The sequence below is a fragment of the Copadichromis virginalis genome, linkage group LG19 (assembly GCF_057382275.1).
Source record: "Copadichromis virginalis isolate Kocher_CV1m ecotype Utaka linkage group LG19, C_Virginalis_male_GT1.1, whole genome shotgun sequence".
Taxonomy (NCBI): domain Eukaryota; kingdom Metazoa; phylum Chordata; class Actinopteri; order Cichliformes; family Cichlidae; genus Copadichromis; species Copadichromis virginalis.
The window spans coordinates 35,210,708-35,229,453 of record NC_140636.1 but is presented as its reverse complement, the minus strand read 5'-3'; the positions used below and the strand labels follow the sequence as shown (position 1 = coordinate 35,229,453).

General features: G+C 44.0%; 1 protein-coding gene across 2 annotated transcripts in view; it reads right to left on the bottom strand.

The window, feature by feature from the left end:
* Window positions 1-18,746, bottom strand: part of LOC146686681 (formin) — a 47,940-nt gene that overhangs the window by 6,781 nt on the left and 22,413 nt on the right. For both annotated transcript variants that reach the window (XM_085440554.1, XM_085440555.1), the window contains 9 exons: window positions 15,749-15,836; window positions 12,812-12,873; window positions 12,382-12,470; window positions 11,556-11,685; window positions 11,323-11,469; window positions 11,156-11,215; window positions 10,955-11,075; window positions 5,676-5,768; window positions 2,075-2,126 (listed from right to left, as the gene is read on the bottom strand). In XM_085440554.1, the coding sequence (XP_085296680.1) occupies window positions 2,075-2,126; window positions 5,676-5,768; window positions 10,955-11,075; window positions 11,156-11,215; window positions 11,323-11,469; window positions 11,556-11,685; window positions 12,382-12,470; window positions 12,812-12,873; window positions 15,749-15,836 (842 nt within the window). The remainder of the gene's footprint in view (window positions 1-2,074; window positions 2,127-5,675; window positions 5,769-10,954; window positions 11,076-11,155; window positions 11,216-11,322; window positions 11,470-11,555; window positions 11,686-12,381; window positions 12,471-12,811; window positions 12,874-15,748; window positions 15,837-18,746) is intronic.

The following is an 18,746-nucleotide window of genomic DNA, read 5'->3' as shown; positions in this document are numbered from 1 at the left end:
ATGTCTACTGTATCGACACATTAGGTCACTGAGAGAAACAAATAACATGTGTTCACAAGCCTGGTTAATAAAAGCTCAACGTTGTAGCCATGACAGAAGATTCTACACATCTTAAGCCACGAAACATAGAAGATCTGTCAGCCACCTGAGCCGTGAACTGGGTGAAAAACTTCCACCAATTACGTATCAGGCCAAATATGAAATATGGACACAATCCAGCCCTCTGCTGAGTTATAGCGGTCAGTATTGGCCACTTGACTAAAATGTCATGGCATCATCACTTCATCCAACTGGACATTTGCTTGAAATTGTTTCATAATTGCTGCAAGAGTTCTTGCATTACAGCCAAAAATGTGTTTTTTTCTGAGGTCACAGTGACTTTGATTAACAAAATGCACTCGGTTCACATTTGAGGCCAAGTGGGTCCGTGTGCCAAATTTGAAGAAATGTACTTGTACTCATGACGCTTCCGAAAGGTTGCGCTCTCGAGGACGGGAGAGGGCAAAGGACAAGCCGGAAACATACGAGGCCGACATGGAGGCTCGGTGACCGTTAACAGTAACATCTGTGAAATCATGCTCAGGTTTGACATCTAGCCCCAATTCTTGTCAAAATCCTAATTCACATTTCCCAGTCGATGCCTGCTGTGTGTGCGTGCGTGCGAGCTTCAACTCAGAGGCGTTTAAACTCTGAATCCTCATGAGGTCTAGACTGAGGTATTAGGTAGCACTAAGGATGTGTTGTCTATTTCTTTTATTAACACAAGCCATAATCTCAACACTGCTGCTGTTATGCCTTTGTGTGAGGATCCCTCATCCAGCACAGATGTGAGAGCCCACCCAGGGCCCAGAGAGCCCTCTGACGCCCATATTCATCAACGGCGTGTCACTTTTACGAGGTGGCTCTGTGGGAACCCGAGAAAGACCCCTGCCTCCCTCTCGCTCTACCTAGCACCAGTCAGCCAGCCCCCTCTTTAGATGAAATTAAAGGAAAACTTCATTAAAGCTAAAGGTGCTGTCAGCTGCGGGGCCCTTTTGATCAATATTCCCCTCCAAGTTCAACACCTTCATTACAGTGGTGTCACTCATTCACAAGGGGGGTGCAGACAAAGGCACGCACGCCTGGTTCAACAGAAACATCGCTATATGGCGAGGGTGGGGCCGGGGAGGAGGAGAGGTGTAGCCATTCTCTCGGTGATTATCTTGGCTCAAAGCAGCAACATGAAACAGAACAGCTCGGGGCCATTTGCTGAGTTATAGTGTTGTCCAAAGCAATCAACTTTCTAATTGTTTATAGTTTACATTTACTCGCGTCCGGAGCCTTTCGCTTTCTCCTTTATGCACTTTTCTTGATTTATTTTGGAAGCGGGCGAGTTACGATATAAAGCAAACAATCCCGCTCGCTATCCAAACACGGTAAAAAATAATCTATTTGCTTTGTTTGTCTGCTCCACCATCTTTTTCCAATATGATACGTTCCAGATATGATTTCTCTCGGACGGTGAGCTCAGCAGCTGCCGGTGGGTCTCGCGCCTATAAATCAGATGCCTCTCAGAAAACTCTCAGGAGTCTTCTGCACAAAACATGGCAGATAAGAATGATTGGAACTGCAAGGGAGGAAGCACAGAGGATCCAGTGAAAGTACGTGGGTGATAAGCCCAAGACATGTTGCTTAACTGTCTTAAAGATAAATAACTCAAATAATCTCTCCTTGTGCACGTATGAATGTGTGCCCAATCTTCAACAATAAATGTGAAATATGCATCATCTTATACCTGTCCAACGACTGGCCGCCTCACTCATCAAAGTGCTTACATGCCGAGACTGGTGCATCTTTGCAGAATCCTTAATATGTGCATACAGCTATATGCATAGAAAGCATTAGTTATCAGATACCACAAACTTTATCTCCTCATATTGAGGCTTGCTACATTACTCACAGCTGTGTGGCGCCTGCAATCACTAACACTTGGCAAACTTCCCTGTGTTGATGGGAAAATATGATTTTTGTTTGTTCCAGTGTAACTTTTCCTCCAACATTTATTAGCTTGTAGCTGTTACAGTGCATTTCCCACCTCTTCTGTGCTGCATTAAGTTGGTCCTCTTCAGCAGAATGCTCCTTTTGAGCTGCAAAAAACACAGAAAGAAAACATTCAGACAGGTCATGGGGCAAAATATGAGGCTTGTGTAGACACTGCTAACCAAATGTTTCATTAAAAGCAGACTCCAGAGGGGGGCGCTGTGTTCATTAATCATCCTCAAAGCTGAGGGGAGAAGAAGAAGGGCTGTGGGGGTTGAGATGTCACTGACGGTGAGCATGTTATCCAAGCAACTGTTAAGCACTTTGTAAAGTCTGACATTACTTCTGTGTGTTTGTGCACGCGAGTCCCCACGAGAGCGAATCCTCACCTCAGCCTCAGGATGGTGGTCCGTTTGCTGAGGTGTGCGTGTCTGTGTGTGTGTTGTCGATGCAGTGCTGAAGCCGGGGTGGAGGGCTGAGCGGAGAGGCTTGGGAACTGGAGGCTCCTGTGGACTCCTGCCATGTAAAAGTGTCTAAATGCAAGGCAGATGTGTGCGGCGGGCCAGGCCGAGGTGCAAGAATTTATCTAGGGCCAGAGAGTGCCTGTGATCTCAGATTTATAGCATTTTTCCAGATTCATCCTTTTTACAATGATGGGGGACCTTTCCTACTTGAAGATTTAAGAGGGGGAAGTCTCCAAAAAATTGTTCAAAGGCAGGTTTGGGGGTCTTCTGGGAGAAGGTGAACTAAAGCCTTCGATCAACCACCCGGTTTACTTTTCATCTCTCTCTCTTTTTTTTTTTTTAAACATGTATGTGGGCAAGAGGGTTAAGGTAAACCTAATGAAGGGGGGGTGGCAATGTCTGGGATAAAGGGAGGTGGTGGTGGGGGGGGGGGAGAGGAGTGGGGCCGTGACCAATGGCGTTAGTCTCAGTGGGGGTCAGGCTGGCGCCTGAGGTACCCCTCTGGTGCGACTTTGCAGAGGTGGCATAGGAGTCGGGAGGGAGGGTTCAGGGAGAGCGAGAGAGAGATTGGCTCAGAGAGGGAGAGGATGTGTGAAGTTTCTCTTCCTCCGCTCCCCCGTGCAAACATGAAACCACTAGTCGCTAACTAGAAAGTTATGAGACGCGCATGCTGAGAAGGACAATAAAGCGAGGCTTTAAAACTCTGACACACTTTTCCAAACTGCCGCTTTACCTCGCAGCCAGATGACAAAGAGATGTAGAGCAGTCTGAGAGGGGATGCTGGAGATATAAAAACAAACCAAACACCCCTTTTCACCCCTGAACAACTCCACTAACAGAACAGAGACACATCTCAAAGACTTTAGATTAGAAGTGGCTCCTTGGACAGTTGTTAAGCGCAAATTTCACTTCATCTACGTAATTCACAGGCAGTCTGAGCGAGAGGAGTTTTGGTTACTGACTCACTAACAACAAAGGAAGCGCGAGGAGGTGATGATACGCACGCATTTTCCGAGGAGAGACGGTGAAACGAGATTTACGCAAGCCGAGATAAAAAAATGAAAAAAGGCGCAGGAATTTGTTTTCAATTAGTCACGGTGTATATTCAACATGAAAAATATGCCAGTGTCAGTATCCCCAGAGGTTTCAGAGCGTCCAATAAAACGGCAAAGAAAAAAAAGTGGTTGATTAGATGTGTTTAAAAAGAAAAAGCGTAACCTGGATTTTTATTTTAAGATTAAACAAAGGAAACAAACAGAGGCATATTCCAGAAAATCAGTATACAGGATGAAATAAATATAAAATTTAAGGTTGGACATATGACGGAGAAATTAAAATAAAAGAACAAGCAAATTCCAGAGGATAAAGGTTACAGGATAAGAGCAATGGAGAATTGTTTATTTTTAATGGAAGTCTCGTAATTATGGTTACATACTGCCGTTCAGGTAGAAAGCCTTTGAGACAAGAGGGCTCAGCTGGCTCACTGCTCAGTTTCTAGAACCACAGTATCCATTTATGCAGGCACCACCAGGCCTAAGGATGTGATCACAATATTAAAGCTACCACTGTTGCCTCACTTCAGTTAGCGAAAGTGGTTTAAATCAGATGTGGTGGATTTCCCTACACTCTTCCTTTTGGGTCATTTCCAGGAATTCTCATCACCCTAAAGCAGGGATATCAAACATTAGGTCCACTCCAATCCACTGGATAGCCTCGGAAAATGTGGAGGGGGGTATACATTTTGGACTTTTTAGTTTTACATCTTTTTCTACTGATAAAGACCTCCCACACAGACATTTATACTATGCCAAAGTAATTAAGTAATGATTAATGAACCACTTAATGACAAAAAAGTTTCAGTTTTTTCACCATCTACTGTAGAAACTTATGTTTTTTTAAGTGGATCCACAGTGAATACCATAATAAATTTTCTGGAAATTAATACAATTCCAGCATAGTTTGTGCAATAATATACCAGAACTATTTCTGCAGTTTTACACATTAATTTTGTCATTTCTAAGCTTGAAGAGTCGTGCTGAGAGATTTATTTTATTTACAGCAGAATTTGGTTTATCACATAGACGGAGATGAAATTGCACAGCTTATTCTTATATTAAGAAATCTGAAGCATTAAAATGTGCAGTTAAACTCTTTACACCGTCAAAAAGTGGAGTTTTACTGCTTCGGCCCACTTAAGTGAGCTATATGTGGCCCATTGTGTAAAAAGAGTTTGACAAGCGAACACTAGAGGACTTTGCTAATGCGTGGGTCAGAAAGGAGACAAGATGGTCCGAGTTTGTCAGTGCAGATCTGCTCCTGGTCCCTAAGAGTGATCCACCGAGGCGAGTCGGCTTTATTAGGCCACAGCTAAGGATGTCCTGCCAGCTTTATGGAACCCACGAGTACATAGGACCCATGTTAAACGCAACGTGATCTCTTCTACAGGCCTGTAGACTCCTGTCCTCATGCTGTCTTACAGGGCACCGAGACGCCCCTTCTCAGCAAGAACAAAAACACCCACGTTCACCAGGAGACGGGTTCTCTACCAACGAGCTGACTGTCTGACGTAGCAAAAAACCCCAAAAAACAAAACATAATTACAGCTCCCCGTTTTAAAAAGGACTCATGCTGTGTGTCAGGGTGAAAACGGGGCCTTTCTGTCTCCCGGAGCTCGGTTTTGCAGCCATCTCACTGGTTGTAAATCATCTCTCCAAATGATTGTTTTATTTTTTAAAACACCTTCACATGAGCCAGGCCCACTCATGAGCACGAGTGAGGGCAAACATCCATTATGGCTATTGGAGTGTCATTTAAAGGGAGCGGGAAAGATTAAACAACGTATCCCTCATCTTAATTTAACAGCAGCAGGAAATGGTTACTGCTGAACATTTGGAAAGGAAAGCCAAGGTTTACACGCACATCACAATAGTAATTGTACTAATTTAAATAGTAATCTTTGTGTTATGTTTTGGCAAATATTTAGTGTTGATAATGAAGACTGTGGACATTATTTTTGGAGGATTCTTATAGGTAAAAGCAGCCATGTGAAATGAGACATTCCTCAGAAAAAACATCAAATCCACACGTATTTACATGATCATGGCACTTAAGAGTAAAACTACAAAGAGAAGAAAAATAAGGAACATTTCTTTCCTTGTTTTAGATAAACAGGAACATGTTAACTTCACCCACCAGCACAGACGAATCCCTCCATCTTGTCCTTGAAAGGCTGCAGGTGTTCTTCTGATGAGTTAGCGCAGACTTTCTGCACATCCTTCTCACACGCTAGAAGAAGGAAAGAACAAAGAAAGAAAAAAGAGATGAAAGAAGGGCCTAAAGTGAGAGGTACAGATATACGAATGCACCGTTTTTTCATCTTTATAAAATACAAATATTCAGAGTGTAATGCATAGATGTTTTTGCCTGTAATATTTGGCCTTAAACGAGTGCTTACAGTAAGCACAAAGCTGCGCTTTTATTTTGTCCTGTAGTTCCACATTTAAACCAGTTTTCTCACCCATCCTCAGATTTCCCACCCCACGCCTCGATTTACGCATCAGGCACATGCCAGTTTGCATATTGTCGAGGTTTATTTAAAACTAGTTTACACAATGGTGACCATTTCATTTGTATTCTACCTTCAGCGCTGGCCACATGTGTGAGCGGAGCAGATGTGTTTGCTGTTTGTGGATGCCCCCCCCCTCTGCCGTGCCAAATGATCCAACTCACACAAGTTCAGAGGAAACAGCCGTGAGTGAGCGTGTTCCAGCCGAACCTTTCCCCATTTCCTCTCAACTGTAACTACACACACACACAGACGCCTGGCAAAAAGAACTTTGCACAATCCTTCAACCTGTAAGTCATTAATGGCAGCAATAAATACCTAAACTTGCTTATGACAGCATAGCTAAATAGTTCTGCAACAGAACAAGAGCATTAACAGGTCTGGCCGCAGTCTAACTTCACTGTGTCGCCGCTTTAACATCTCAGTTTGGCTCTCGTGCGTTTGCATGCGGAGCTGCCGCACCTGTAGTCCGGTAAACCCGCTCTATTGCTTGGTTTTATTTACTGGGTGTCTTATTAAACGAGACAGGAAGCACGACATCCCAGCATTAAAACTGAGACGCAACTACGTCAACAGCCGCTCGTTCTGGAATCCAGGGCTCTATTTAAAAGTGGGAGCCAGCAGTTATTCAAATAAAAAGACAGAACTCAGCAAGCACACAAACATGACAACCAAAATATCCTGTTTGGACAAACCACGTTTCCTTAACAAAAATCCCCCGACTCAAAAAGACCCATTAAAAAAAAGTGTTCAAAACAGCAAGTCTACAATTTAGAGGCGGCTCGCTTCCAAATGTGGTCCAGACAGCAAAGGCCGCAAGGAGGAAGCCCACAAAAACACAACAGCTGTAAAGAATAAAAGCCCAGGGCTCGGGTTTGAGACATTGTCTTGGAGTGATAATACATTTTTTGGAAAAAAGTGCATTCAGGAGGAGGACTCTCCTGCAAGCAAATGACTGACGCCATCAGGCCAGAAAAATAAAGCCAAACTTCTGTTAATGGTAACGTGAGTGTAAGTGAGCTAATCGCAAATACGTACAAAAATTAAGCTTAAGTAAAAAAACTAATCTTAATGTTTGCATGCAAGTTTTTTTTTTTAAGATAATGGAGTAATAGACGACTTAATCAGCTCTGTAAATTAATGTAAATTAATAGTCTTCTTGCATTACAAATGCATTTTTTAATCTTTAGTAAAAAAGTATAATGAAAGAAATTTATTTTAAAGTACGCACTGAAATTTACAGCACCTATTTAATGTACTTTAAATGGTTTCTTATAGGTGTACCTAATAATATCTTCTTAAATAAGACTTCTCATTTAAAAGGACGCTGAATAAACTAATTAAATTTAAATAATAATAATAATGTGAATTACCATCAGAGGTACTGCATATATACATGCGCACCATACACAATTTACAGAGCCAACATTGGGAGGATGTAGTAGAACATAAAAACAGGATTTTTACTCTTTGCTTTGTTGGGCTCTCTGTCCAGACAACAACAGCTCTGCCCTTTAAATCCCAGTTCCCACATCACTGATCAGAGAGCACTGGTTTTATGCATTGCTGTATTTTTTTTATTTTTTTATTGTGATTTGCTTCTAAGACTTTGGTGGACAATGTTTAAGCAGCAAAAAGTAGTAAAAAAAAAAAAAAGCAGCAATATTTTAAGAACATGCATGAACAAAGCCAAAGAGTCATAGGTACAGCAACGAGGAGGATGAACAGAGTTAACTCGAGCAACACTTACAAAAACATGCATTTCTAAGGAGACACTGTTGAATCCATTATATGCAAATGTGAGACTTGCATAATATGAGGTAATGGGCCAACAATTGTGCGTTTAAAAAACAGAAATATTGAAAAAAAAAAAAATTTGGGTGGTGGTGATGGGGTTAAGTGGGAAGAAAAACAAACAGATGACAGACTTTTGCTCCATTTTCCAACCCTGTGTGGTTTGGAAAATGGGAGCTTTTGATGTTAACATGTACTTATGATTTTTACTGTTGTAAGCAAGAGCCCCCGCTGAAGCTACCAGGAAATCGCAGCCAGCCAGGACAATTCACGACTACGGAAAGTCGACTTAAAGACAAAGCCTACGAGTGGACGGAGACTCTGCGGAACACCACAAGATCTCAACCATGGCTGTTTGATGGATGGCTCGGTCTCACAAATGTGCCCATTACACTCCACTACCTCCCATTTGTGAAGCTCTGGTTCATGAGGAAGCAAAATCCACCGAAGAAGCAAACAAATGAGACGAGGAGACGCACAGTAAACGAGAGAAAAGATAAAAATCCTCCTCAGAACATTTTAACTCATTTGATAATTAATTTTTTTAAATATTTTAATGTAAGTTATATTCAGAATGTAACAGTGAACTTCATAAACTTTGCTGCACTCTTTTTTTCCCCCCAGGAGGTTAAACCAGTCCAGTGCTCCAGCCGTGGCACATTCTAGTTATTTATACCTGGAAAGTGAATTCTCTCACTGATCTCCAATTATCTTTAGTTCCAGTGGTCTGTCAGTATCCAGCTCTCCTTTCTATGGGATGAAAAATGCTATCACCTCTCAGCAAGGCCAGCCAGGAGACTGCCGTAGGGTAAGGCGTTCTCTCTCCTTTCCATCCCTCATAAATCAACTCATATCCACCTAACTACAACTCTTCTCCCTTTTTTGCTGGAAATACAGCACTGACAGGTAGAAGCTTCAGGCAGGACTTTGAATATCAGCAGCAGCACTGAAATATGGCTTCAAGATGCATTAAAAGGAAAAGGTGCTTTTGTCTATATCTTTACAGATATAGACAAACTTTACATTTCAAATGCATCCATCCATTTTTTAGCTCTTTGGGTATGTGACATATGGACCTGGGGTTATCCGGGTCTATGCAGCCATTCTGCAATGTGCTGACAAATTTATTCGTATTCAAAAAGCTAGAAAATCGCACGATTACTTGCAACAAATCAACCAACATAAAAAAGGATCCGATTTTAGAGTAATTTTTGCCTTGTTTGGTCAACAGAATTCACTCATTCTGTTCCAAGCTGAGGCTCCATCGTAAAACAGGCCTCAGGCTAAAGGCCCAGCCTGAACCTGACATTAAAAGGCCATTTAAAATCGGGACACTGTCTGATTTGCCACAGTGATGAATGCCTAACCTAGGCCGGGACTTCTGTGAAACACTAAACTCCCCTGAGCAGCAAATGAGCTCTGACTGTTTCTTTTTATTTGATCCCATTTCATTTGGTTGCATCCCTTCCCATCTGTCTGGTTCAATTATGTGGCCGTTAAAGAGATCTTTTAGTAGGTAGCCGCTGGTCGAGAAGGGAAAAGGAATTCTGGGAAGACTTAAGAACTTTGAGTTGTGCCAAATTTTAATGATAAACTTAATCTTTAGTGCCGAGTTCTAAAGACTGATGCACAAATTAACCACAGCATGGTTTGTCTCACTGGGAGCTCCGAGTCCTACAGTAGGTTTAAGTCCTTATGGCCTCTCACTCATCCCTCTCCCTCTGAGAGCAGCACAGAAAAGGTCATCACCCTCTTCCCAAACAGGAAACCCCATCAAAAGAGGATCACGTTTCTGCACAAGCCAGTGAAGAAGAGGGCAGCCAAGTGGACGGCAAGCCCTCTCCGGAGCAACTCAGCTCAAAGCTCAGAAACATACAGTATCCTAAATGTGCCCATGGCCCACGGAGGTGGACTAAGCTCAGCAGGGATGAAGTTCTCACTCTCAGCATCACAACTCCTTGCCTCTGACCCAAGGCTGCAGGGCAAGACACCGGCGACCACTGCAGTCACCACCTGAGGGGTGGGCTGCTCTGCTCGCCAAAGTCAAACAGTGCGAGTAAACCAAAGCGTGATCCGATGTTAGCTTCTCAGTGTCAGGCAGTGCTCTCGATGTGGATGGAAGTGATCTGTGTTAGCTTTATAATTAAGACCAGTTGCTTTCTTTTGGCTGGTTTATAATAGCCTGGCATAAATATTTATTCCTGGCGGCTGGAGAGGATAAAAATGGTGGGAGTCATAGGTGGAGCTCAGCAAACATCCAGAATCCAGGGCTTGCCCTGTGATGCAAATACCCCTAAGGACTACTGTGCCAGACTGCGTTGCAGCAGAGATCAAATACGAAGGCCCTCGTGTTGCATTTATTGTCTTCAGGTCTTCCATTTTTCCTAATAAATGAGTGACAGCTTGAGGTGGGTCTGGGTACTTTAGTAGACTCTTTGTATTTTTCCCTCGGGTCAGAGAGGAGAGGGCTTTAACAGCAATCTGAAAGACGCAGGGGAGAGCTGTGGAGCATATCTAATTGCTTTCATATGCCGTATTATTGGTTGATTTAAATAACGACAGACACAAGGGGCACCGGGGGGCATCGCCTTTAACCTCCGTGTGGCCCTGGCCAAGACTAACTGGCTGCTTGGCTGGGTTACTGAGTGGCTCGGCGCCCAGGACACTACCAGCACAGAACATCAAAAGTGTATTTAATTTTTAATCCCCCTATTGTCCCTCTGATGTATCCTCAGTGACCTGGAATTTGTTTTTTGGGTTTTACTCTAGCTTTAAATGCTGCACAGACAAAGATATAAAGATGCCAAATGTCTTGCCACTAGTCCTGTAACAGGAAAGCCTGTCGTGTTATGATGACACGGTTGTTAAGATACAATATCTGGGAATTGGGAAAGGCTCCCTCGGGCCATTCGAGGTCCTGAATAAACCCAGAAACCTCCCTGCAGAGGGAGGGGAGAGTCCACGGGATGTGCATTTACATTTAAACTGCTCTGGTGAAAGATGGTAATGTATACAATTACGCTGACTGATTTACTGGGGAACAAAGATAACCTAAGCAATAAATTCAATGTGGTAGAAATGAACCCGCTTATACGAGTGGGGCACGTCGTACCGGTCAGATCTTTCTTGAGTTTTCGGAGGTCTTTGGCGAGGTCATCAAACTTAACCTGAGAAGCCTGGAAGACGTTCTGTGGCTCTGGCAGAGGGAACACACTCTTTTCCGTACCAGCATGCTGCAATAATGAAGCAACGTGTTACTTAGGAGACATTTAAAAGCTGTTAAACTTTATTTTTTTTAAAATGATTAATTTACCTCATCAAAATTACGCAAGTAGTATAAAACCACGTAATCCACCAAGTTCATGCGATTGTCCTGAAGAAAGAAAACAGCAAAACAGACAATTAAGGTAAAGGGCATGAATCAGCTCACTAGGATATTACTCTACTTTTATAAGACTTTAGAGCCTTTAACGGTTTTACCCGGCTCTTGACGTCCTTTAGCTTGGGGAGGATCTCCAGCCCAAAGCCATCAGCCTGCCCTCTCGTCCTGTTCCCTCCATTCATATAGTTCCCAAAGGCCAGAACGAGACCTATTATATCCCGCAAACTGTTGCAATCAAGCAACTCCTGACATTGACAAACACACAGTTTGTTTGGGGTTAGTTCTTGTAGGCGGACACTTTTTAAGCAGTTTGTTGTCGTGACGTTCTTACTTTGCTGACGTTGGAGATGATCTCCACCTTGCGACGTATAGAAGAGACGGTGTCGAGGAATACCGACTGGAAGATGATGCATCGGGCTCGGCTCGCAAAGTCCGGAATTTGAGAGAGTTCATAGAGAAACCTGAAAAACAAAAGGGGAGGAGGGGCAGAGAGAGGATGAGAAGGAGGTGGAAGAGTATGGGATGTGATGTGTTATGACAGAATTAAACAAAACGTCTAACAGGAAGAACTATTTTGGGTCCTTGGCAGGCCCAGCTTCCCCACGCAGGCTGACTGAGTCAACGTTGCTGTTCGCAGGCAGGCAGCTGCTAGTCATGAGCCGCGCTGCTCGGCTGGGTTTGAAAGGTCCGCGGGGTCGGGTGGAGGAAAGCGGCGAGCGGCGCACGGAGACTGATCAAAGGTAGCTCTGGCCTGATGCGGGACGACTTATGTAAACAGTGCCGTGTCGGAGGGGAGCGGAGCGGAGTGGTAACATCCTGTGTGATTAGACCCTGCTGATGGAGGTAGACACTGAGTAGGGATGACTCAGGAGGCTATAGTGACAGCTCTGGTCAAACATGGAAATAGGAAGGCCAGGCTGAATGGCACCGCTGGATCCAGGCCTCGTTAACTGGCTGGACTGCTTAACCCTGACAAAAACTACTGAAGCAGTGTCCATTAATGCACATTTTTGCACGTACGCAAAGGCTATGTAAAAATGCACACTTTGTGCAGAAACTAATGACGAAGCCCTGAGATAGATATCCATAGCTCTATATCTCTGTATCCTTTCACACATAATCAAATTGGTGAGACCTGATTCAAAACAAAATCTTACTGTTCAGGTTTGTCCAGCAGTTTCACTTCGTCTTCTTTGGATGTCTCATAATGTCTCGTTATCTTTTCCATCTCGTCACTGGTGGCCCTCTATGGAGAGACAATGCAAAGGTCATTACAAAGATGTGGCTCAATACTGTGATGAAATATACGTGATTCAACTTTTTGTTAGAGAAGATTTTAAGATGCATCTGTATAGAAACCTTATTTGCTTCGGTAACACCATATATAGTGGGGGAAATATTGATATTCTGTATCTCGCCATTAAAATGAAGCTAACAGAAAAAAAAAATTAGAGAAAACGTACAAATTCAGCAGGGAGTCGAATGATAATTTCCCCTGATGTAGATGTTATCTAGTTTTATTTTAAACTTGTGAAAACTTTAGAAACTTTTGTTTAGACATTTAAATGTCACACACACGCTACTTACGTTTTCATATAAAGCCTCAATTGTCTCCAAATCCACCACAGAATTGTCCACATTAAGAACAGCTGGAAAAGATAACAGAAGCAGTCGGTGTTATAAAGAACAGACCCACAACAGCCCTTTAATTTACTTACAGGCTGAATAATGGAACATTACATTTGTGGCAGCTTTATAGAGCCTATATTCATATTTGACAGAAAAAGATTTCCCAAACCAGTAAAACAAAGAATGACATTAAAAAAACAAACAAAACAAGTGAAGTGCATAACTCAGTTGCCATTTAACTGAATTATACACCTAATTTACAATATTAGCTTGAGGTAGTAAAGCTGGGAGTGTGGCCAGGCTGAGCACACTTGAGTCTGAGACCGCAGATGCTGAGTGTACGCCGAAGCTCCTTTCCCCCCTCTTGTCGTGGACAAGCGAACTGGGGGACGAAGCCCGTCAGCACGGCAAAGAAAGGAAAGCCTGAAACTGCTTAACCTCAGAGCTCACAGCTAGAACCACCAACAGCCAACTAATGAGTTTGAGGTGGGCAGTAGATGGTGCACTAAGGAAAAACAAAGGATACCGGAGCAGATAGGAAGTGAATGCAACAGGCAATCGTTTAAAAGGTTTTTGTACGTTCGAGTGTGTAAACAGAAGGCAAAATGAAACGATCACAGAAAGAGACCGTGTCGTAGGTTTATAGCTTAGTGATGCACGTAGAAGTGGGTACGGTCAACACTGCTTTTGGATCAGCTCATGGTTGTCTGGTCGCTGTCAGCCGAGAAGGTCTGTGCACGACCTGCTCCTCTGAAATGCGCTACTCAGTTGCCGTGGCCACAGAGGAGACGCGTCAATCAGTCGAAAACTAATATCAGCAATTTATGCTGCAAATTTAAGCTAAAGTTTGCAAACATTTGCCATCATAAACTACACAACATACCACATCAGCTAAACCTGCTGAAATTTACAAAACTTATGACACTTATTTGACCCAAAAGAAGAAAGCTGAACATCATAAAATCTAGTTTACATGTGTTTCTGCTGGACTACACGGCTGCTTATTCATCCTGATTGTTTTGGTGTGAGCTGCTCAGTGCAGGAGAATCTGGTGCTTTGTCCTTGTCTTAATTATACTGAAACCAATGGAACTAAAAAGGCACTTCTGATTATCAAAACACATTAAAAACCAAACAAAAAAAGGTCTGCAAAAATGTCTTTAGAACAGATTTCTTTCTTTTTTTATCAGTTGAATGTCTCGTGTATTAAACTTGCACAGGTAATGTTAACAATTTTGGCCAGCGACTACTTCCACCTAACAAGGTAACAATTTGCGTTCTGGTTCCCAGCTGTTCTGTTGCAGAGAAGCTGTCAATGTGGTCCCGACGTCTGGATCAGAGAAAACGCTGGAGGTCCATTTCCTACATCTTATTAGAGTGGATTATTCAGTCCCTCAGCCACGCAGCCGTCAATCACCCACCAAAGGGGGCCTGCTTCAGTGTGCACAGGAGCACTCTGATCCGAGGGGAGCCGGATATCTCTCCACACCCACAGATCAAAGCGTGCCTGCCAACGGCTTCACACCCTCTCCTTCCACTTTTCACTCGTGTGTGTGTGTGTGTGTGTGGTGTGTGTGTGGTGTGTGTGTGTGTGTGGTGTGTGTGTGGTGTGTGTGTGTGTGGTGTGTGTGTGTGTGGTGTGTGTGTGTGTGGTGTGTGTGTGTGGTGTGTGTGGGGGGGGAGAGCCTCCCTTTGCCCTTGAACCATGGTGGCCCTTGAGGTCGCCCAGTCACTTCCACGGGTGCATTTGACCCCCCCTTGCTCTTAACCCGAGTACTGCCTTCTCTAGTTCCCTGCTTCCCACTCTCTCCCTCCCTAGTAGCTGTAATTACATTACATGTACCATGTCCTTTTAATTTGGCAACAAAGGGGAGGCAAGCAGGCGAAGCAAGGGACTAGCGCCCTCAGAAGTGCTTATTAAGGTGCTGTCCTTCATTGTCAAATTCAAATTGTCCATTTCGCATACACCTCCCATTAAAGCACAAGGAAGCAGCCTCACGCTGGGTGTGAGCCGGCCTTTTTTTTTTACCAAACTGACACTGGAACAGAAGAGAAACTGAACTGAAAGGGGGGAGAAAAAAAGAAATCGAAACAGGATGGTTGTCCTGGTGTATCCGCTTTTCTGGCTTGTGTTTTGAGTTGGTTTTATGTGGTAGCGCAGTGTCTGCTAACTGTGGAACGTGGTTTTGTACATGCTTAGATCATTAGTGGGGTGTCAGTCCCATTAGGCTTGTGGAAACCGTCACTGGCTACAATAAACAGATCTGCTGGCCGCATGCTCAGACAAGCAGGCGGCAGCCATTCTCCGCCACAGTCCCAGGGCCGGACTAATTCCTGGCCCACCTATGATGTCCCCAACACACATACTATGCGTTTACTCACCCATGCAGGGACTTTAGACATGCACATGTATGCGTGCATTTTCCACAGAACCGTCAAGAATGCAATCAATCTATTCAGCTCTTAAAATGAAGGAGATGGCAATTTGACTTTAACCAGCACAGGAGGCCTGTCAGAAAAAGCGAAAGGCTGCTTTCATCGCGACGTGGCCGTCTCACATTTTGACAAATTGAGGATTTTTCTTTCCCACAGTGGTAACTGGAAAAATCATCCACTTTCCACTTGAAACAAATTAATCCAGAAAAAAAGTGTCTGGAGTTACAAATTAGTAGCTGTCAAGACACTGGAAATTCTCCTCTGCTGCAGAGTTCACTATCTCATCTCTAAAAATAACTCCATCTGCATCTCCTCAGGAGTCCTGCTCACTTTAATGGTGAAGAGGAGAGTAAATTTAGTTTATCGCAGCTGAATCGGAATACGAGTTTGTTCTGTGAAAGGCAGGAAAATAATGTAGTGTTTGCAAGCTTCTAGATGACGCTGGAAAAGATTTTTTCACCTTGCTGAATGTCCTTCATCTCCAGATGCAGGCTTGATATCAGGATGCCAACTGCCTGGGAACGCTTCCCGTCCAGCAGCTTGATAATCTGGAGAGAAAGAAAAAAACCAAACAAACCACAAAATAATTTACATTATAAAGTATCGAGAGAGTTGGGGGTGGGGTGGGGGGATTCAAATATGAAATATGGGTTATAGAAAAATGCAGTTTTTTAGCTTAACATGACATTTACTCTTTACGCAAATCATCCCTCATTATTCAAAATGTGACATCAAATAACCTGAGGAACAGACGGTGAATAAAAAGTTCATTCGAGCAGCGAGAGGGTGGGTTAAATTCACCAGTTCCCCTCCGTGGCAGGTGACGGACGACCAGCGAGACAGAGCGCCCAAAGCCCCAGTTAGTCCCAGCAGTCGGCGAATCACCCGGGATTGACCCAAATGACCGAACTAATCAGCACTAATTGTGATAACCCATCATCGTGACGCAAACTACCGGGAAATGTGGCGCGCGCACACACATAGCCGGGACCCTCTTTATCAAGTTACATTAATGAGAAAGTGAACGTTAGGAAAAGCACCTCCTCCAAAGTTTACCAGAAAACACGTGCGAGATATAATCAAAAAATATCAAGTCGCAGTGAAAGTACAAAGGCAAAAAGTGGCACCATAAAAGGACAGTCTTGAAGAGCACGGCAAAGAGAAGCAGTAACTATAAATTCACAGGATTTTTATTTGTGCCTACACATGGTCACAATTACTTATGACTGAATTAGCCGTAAAACCAGAGAACGTTTTGGCAAGGTAAAGCCCCGCTCTAAAAGTTAATGTGTCAGGCTTCTTCATTAGGTATTATGGTGTTGTCGGCTACTGGGCTGTCCAGTGGGAGCTGGAGAGCAGAAGCCTTAGAAGTTGGTATTGCATTACAGGGCGTTAGTGGGTGCCATGCTGCTTCCAGCTCTATTACCTGGATCACTAGGGATCTCCTACACTGGGGACTATGAGACGGCTGAGTACCAGGCTTTCCCAACACCTCTAATTAACCACTCTGGATGGGCCGCACTAAAAGCGGCGAGGAACCTTTGCAGAAGTCGCCAATTAGCCTAAACAGTTAAGTTAATGAGAAAAGACAAGTGATGTTGGATGCTTGCCTCGAGACACGCAAACAGCTCGGGGTAGGTGGAGAGAGCCGGGAGATGCTGATGCTGAGACAGGTAGACACCAATAGCTAATGGCTCCCTCCGGTGGAGAACAAGAGAACTGACCCGACACGGCTGAGGACGCTCGAGTAACGGAGACGAGTCAAGAGAAAGAGGAAGAAAGGGGGGGGGGGAAAGCGAGCAGTCTAAGAAAATAAACAAAATCATGGAAGGAGACACTGAGATGTCAGAGCCTTGAGCTGAAGCAGGTGGCCGGTGTTAGGCGATGCGGCCTGGGTGATGCAGAATCCGAGCCGAACGGATAGTTTACACAGCCACGCCTGAGCGAGCGGCCTGCTCCGCAGTGATGTCTCTCTGACTATCTGTCTGAAATCACCCAGGCAAATGTTACAATAACAACTGGTTCGAGACTTCCCATCAATAACCAGTTGCGATACACTCAGCAACCCCAGTCTCGCCTAGAAGTGTTAATCTTACGCCCACTCTCCCACGTCATAGCCACCACTTCAAATATGTCTTTAATAAACGTAGTACGATTGCTCATGAGTTATTCCCATAAACCCGTAAAGCTGCTGTTTGTTAACTTGCCATGTATAAACTTGATAGAGCTCTGATTTATGTGCATAAAAGAGACCTCAGTTTTTGTGTTTACTAATGTGCATATTTGTACACGCACACGCCGGCATATTTAACCGGAATATTCCCTCATCATCATCATCATCATCCCTCCCTCCCCTCCTCGATCCTCAAAAATGCACCGACGTGCCCATCGCCTGCTCCCCCGCTCACATAGGTGCCCATACTTTATCGCCTCCACCAGCCATCGGGGTGAAGCCACATGCGTGCAATTATACCCCCGGTCCCGTCTTCCCCGGTGAGAGAGCTCCCCTCAGCTTTGATATGCTAATCGGCGCAGAGAGACGAGCTCCAGAGTAAACAAGAGCTTTGATTTTTCTATGGCACACATGATAAAGATTAACTCACTCATGTAGGCATCGCCTGCATCCCCCGAGTTTCAACTCTTGGCGTGTGCAGTTGCTGGAAAACGGGGAAGTGGCTCATATGCATAATGTACACACACATTCCTTTCCCACCCACTCATCTCCTCTCGCCGTCCACAGCCCCCGGGGCTGTGGTGTTAGCATGTTCTGGCAACACTTTCTGAGCAAGTGCATAATGACTTGCGGGGGACGTGCCGTCACCACACAGGTGTGTTCAAGCAAGCGGGCACACGCAGACGCGCAAATAAAAACATACGCAGAAACACACAAATGGAGACAAACAAAGACTCCTTAATACAGATACGTAACCAGATTCGCTGGCAACGTTGACTGAAAATGAGTGTGCTGACAGATGGGAGGCAGGTAGCCCACATGTGTGTCAGCCGGTATTGCGCAGAGGAAGACGTCACGCCAAACTGAGAAGCTATCACCTACATCCCTGTCCAATCAGAACCTCCAGAATAAAAGAGTCTTTTCAACAGTCGTGCTTAAATCTCTGTTCTGGGCAGACATTTATAAAGCTTCCGAGTGCGTTTAAAGAACCACATGGGGAGAATGATTTTTGCGAAAACTACAGAACAAGACAGATTTATTAACAAACCTCCTACAACTTAGAGGGAGGTGAAGGTGCAGCGCTGCCAGAAGCTTACAGGAAGACAGACAATCAAAAAAGGGAAGCATGTCCCACTGCGCATGAAGTTTCTTGATCTCTTCTACAGAAGTCTGTTTATTTTACTTATTTTATTAAGAAACAACTATTACAATTTGAAACAAGTAGATGAAGAAAGAACAGGTCAGTTATGGGAAATACAGTACAGTGAAAAACTCTTTATATTTT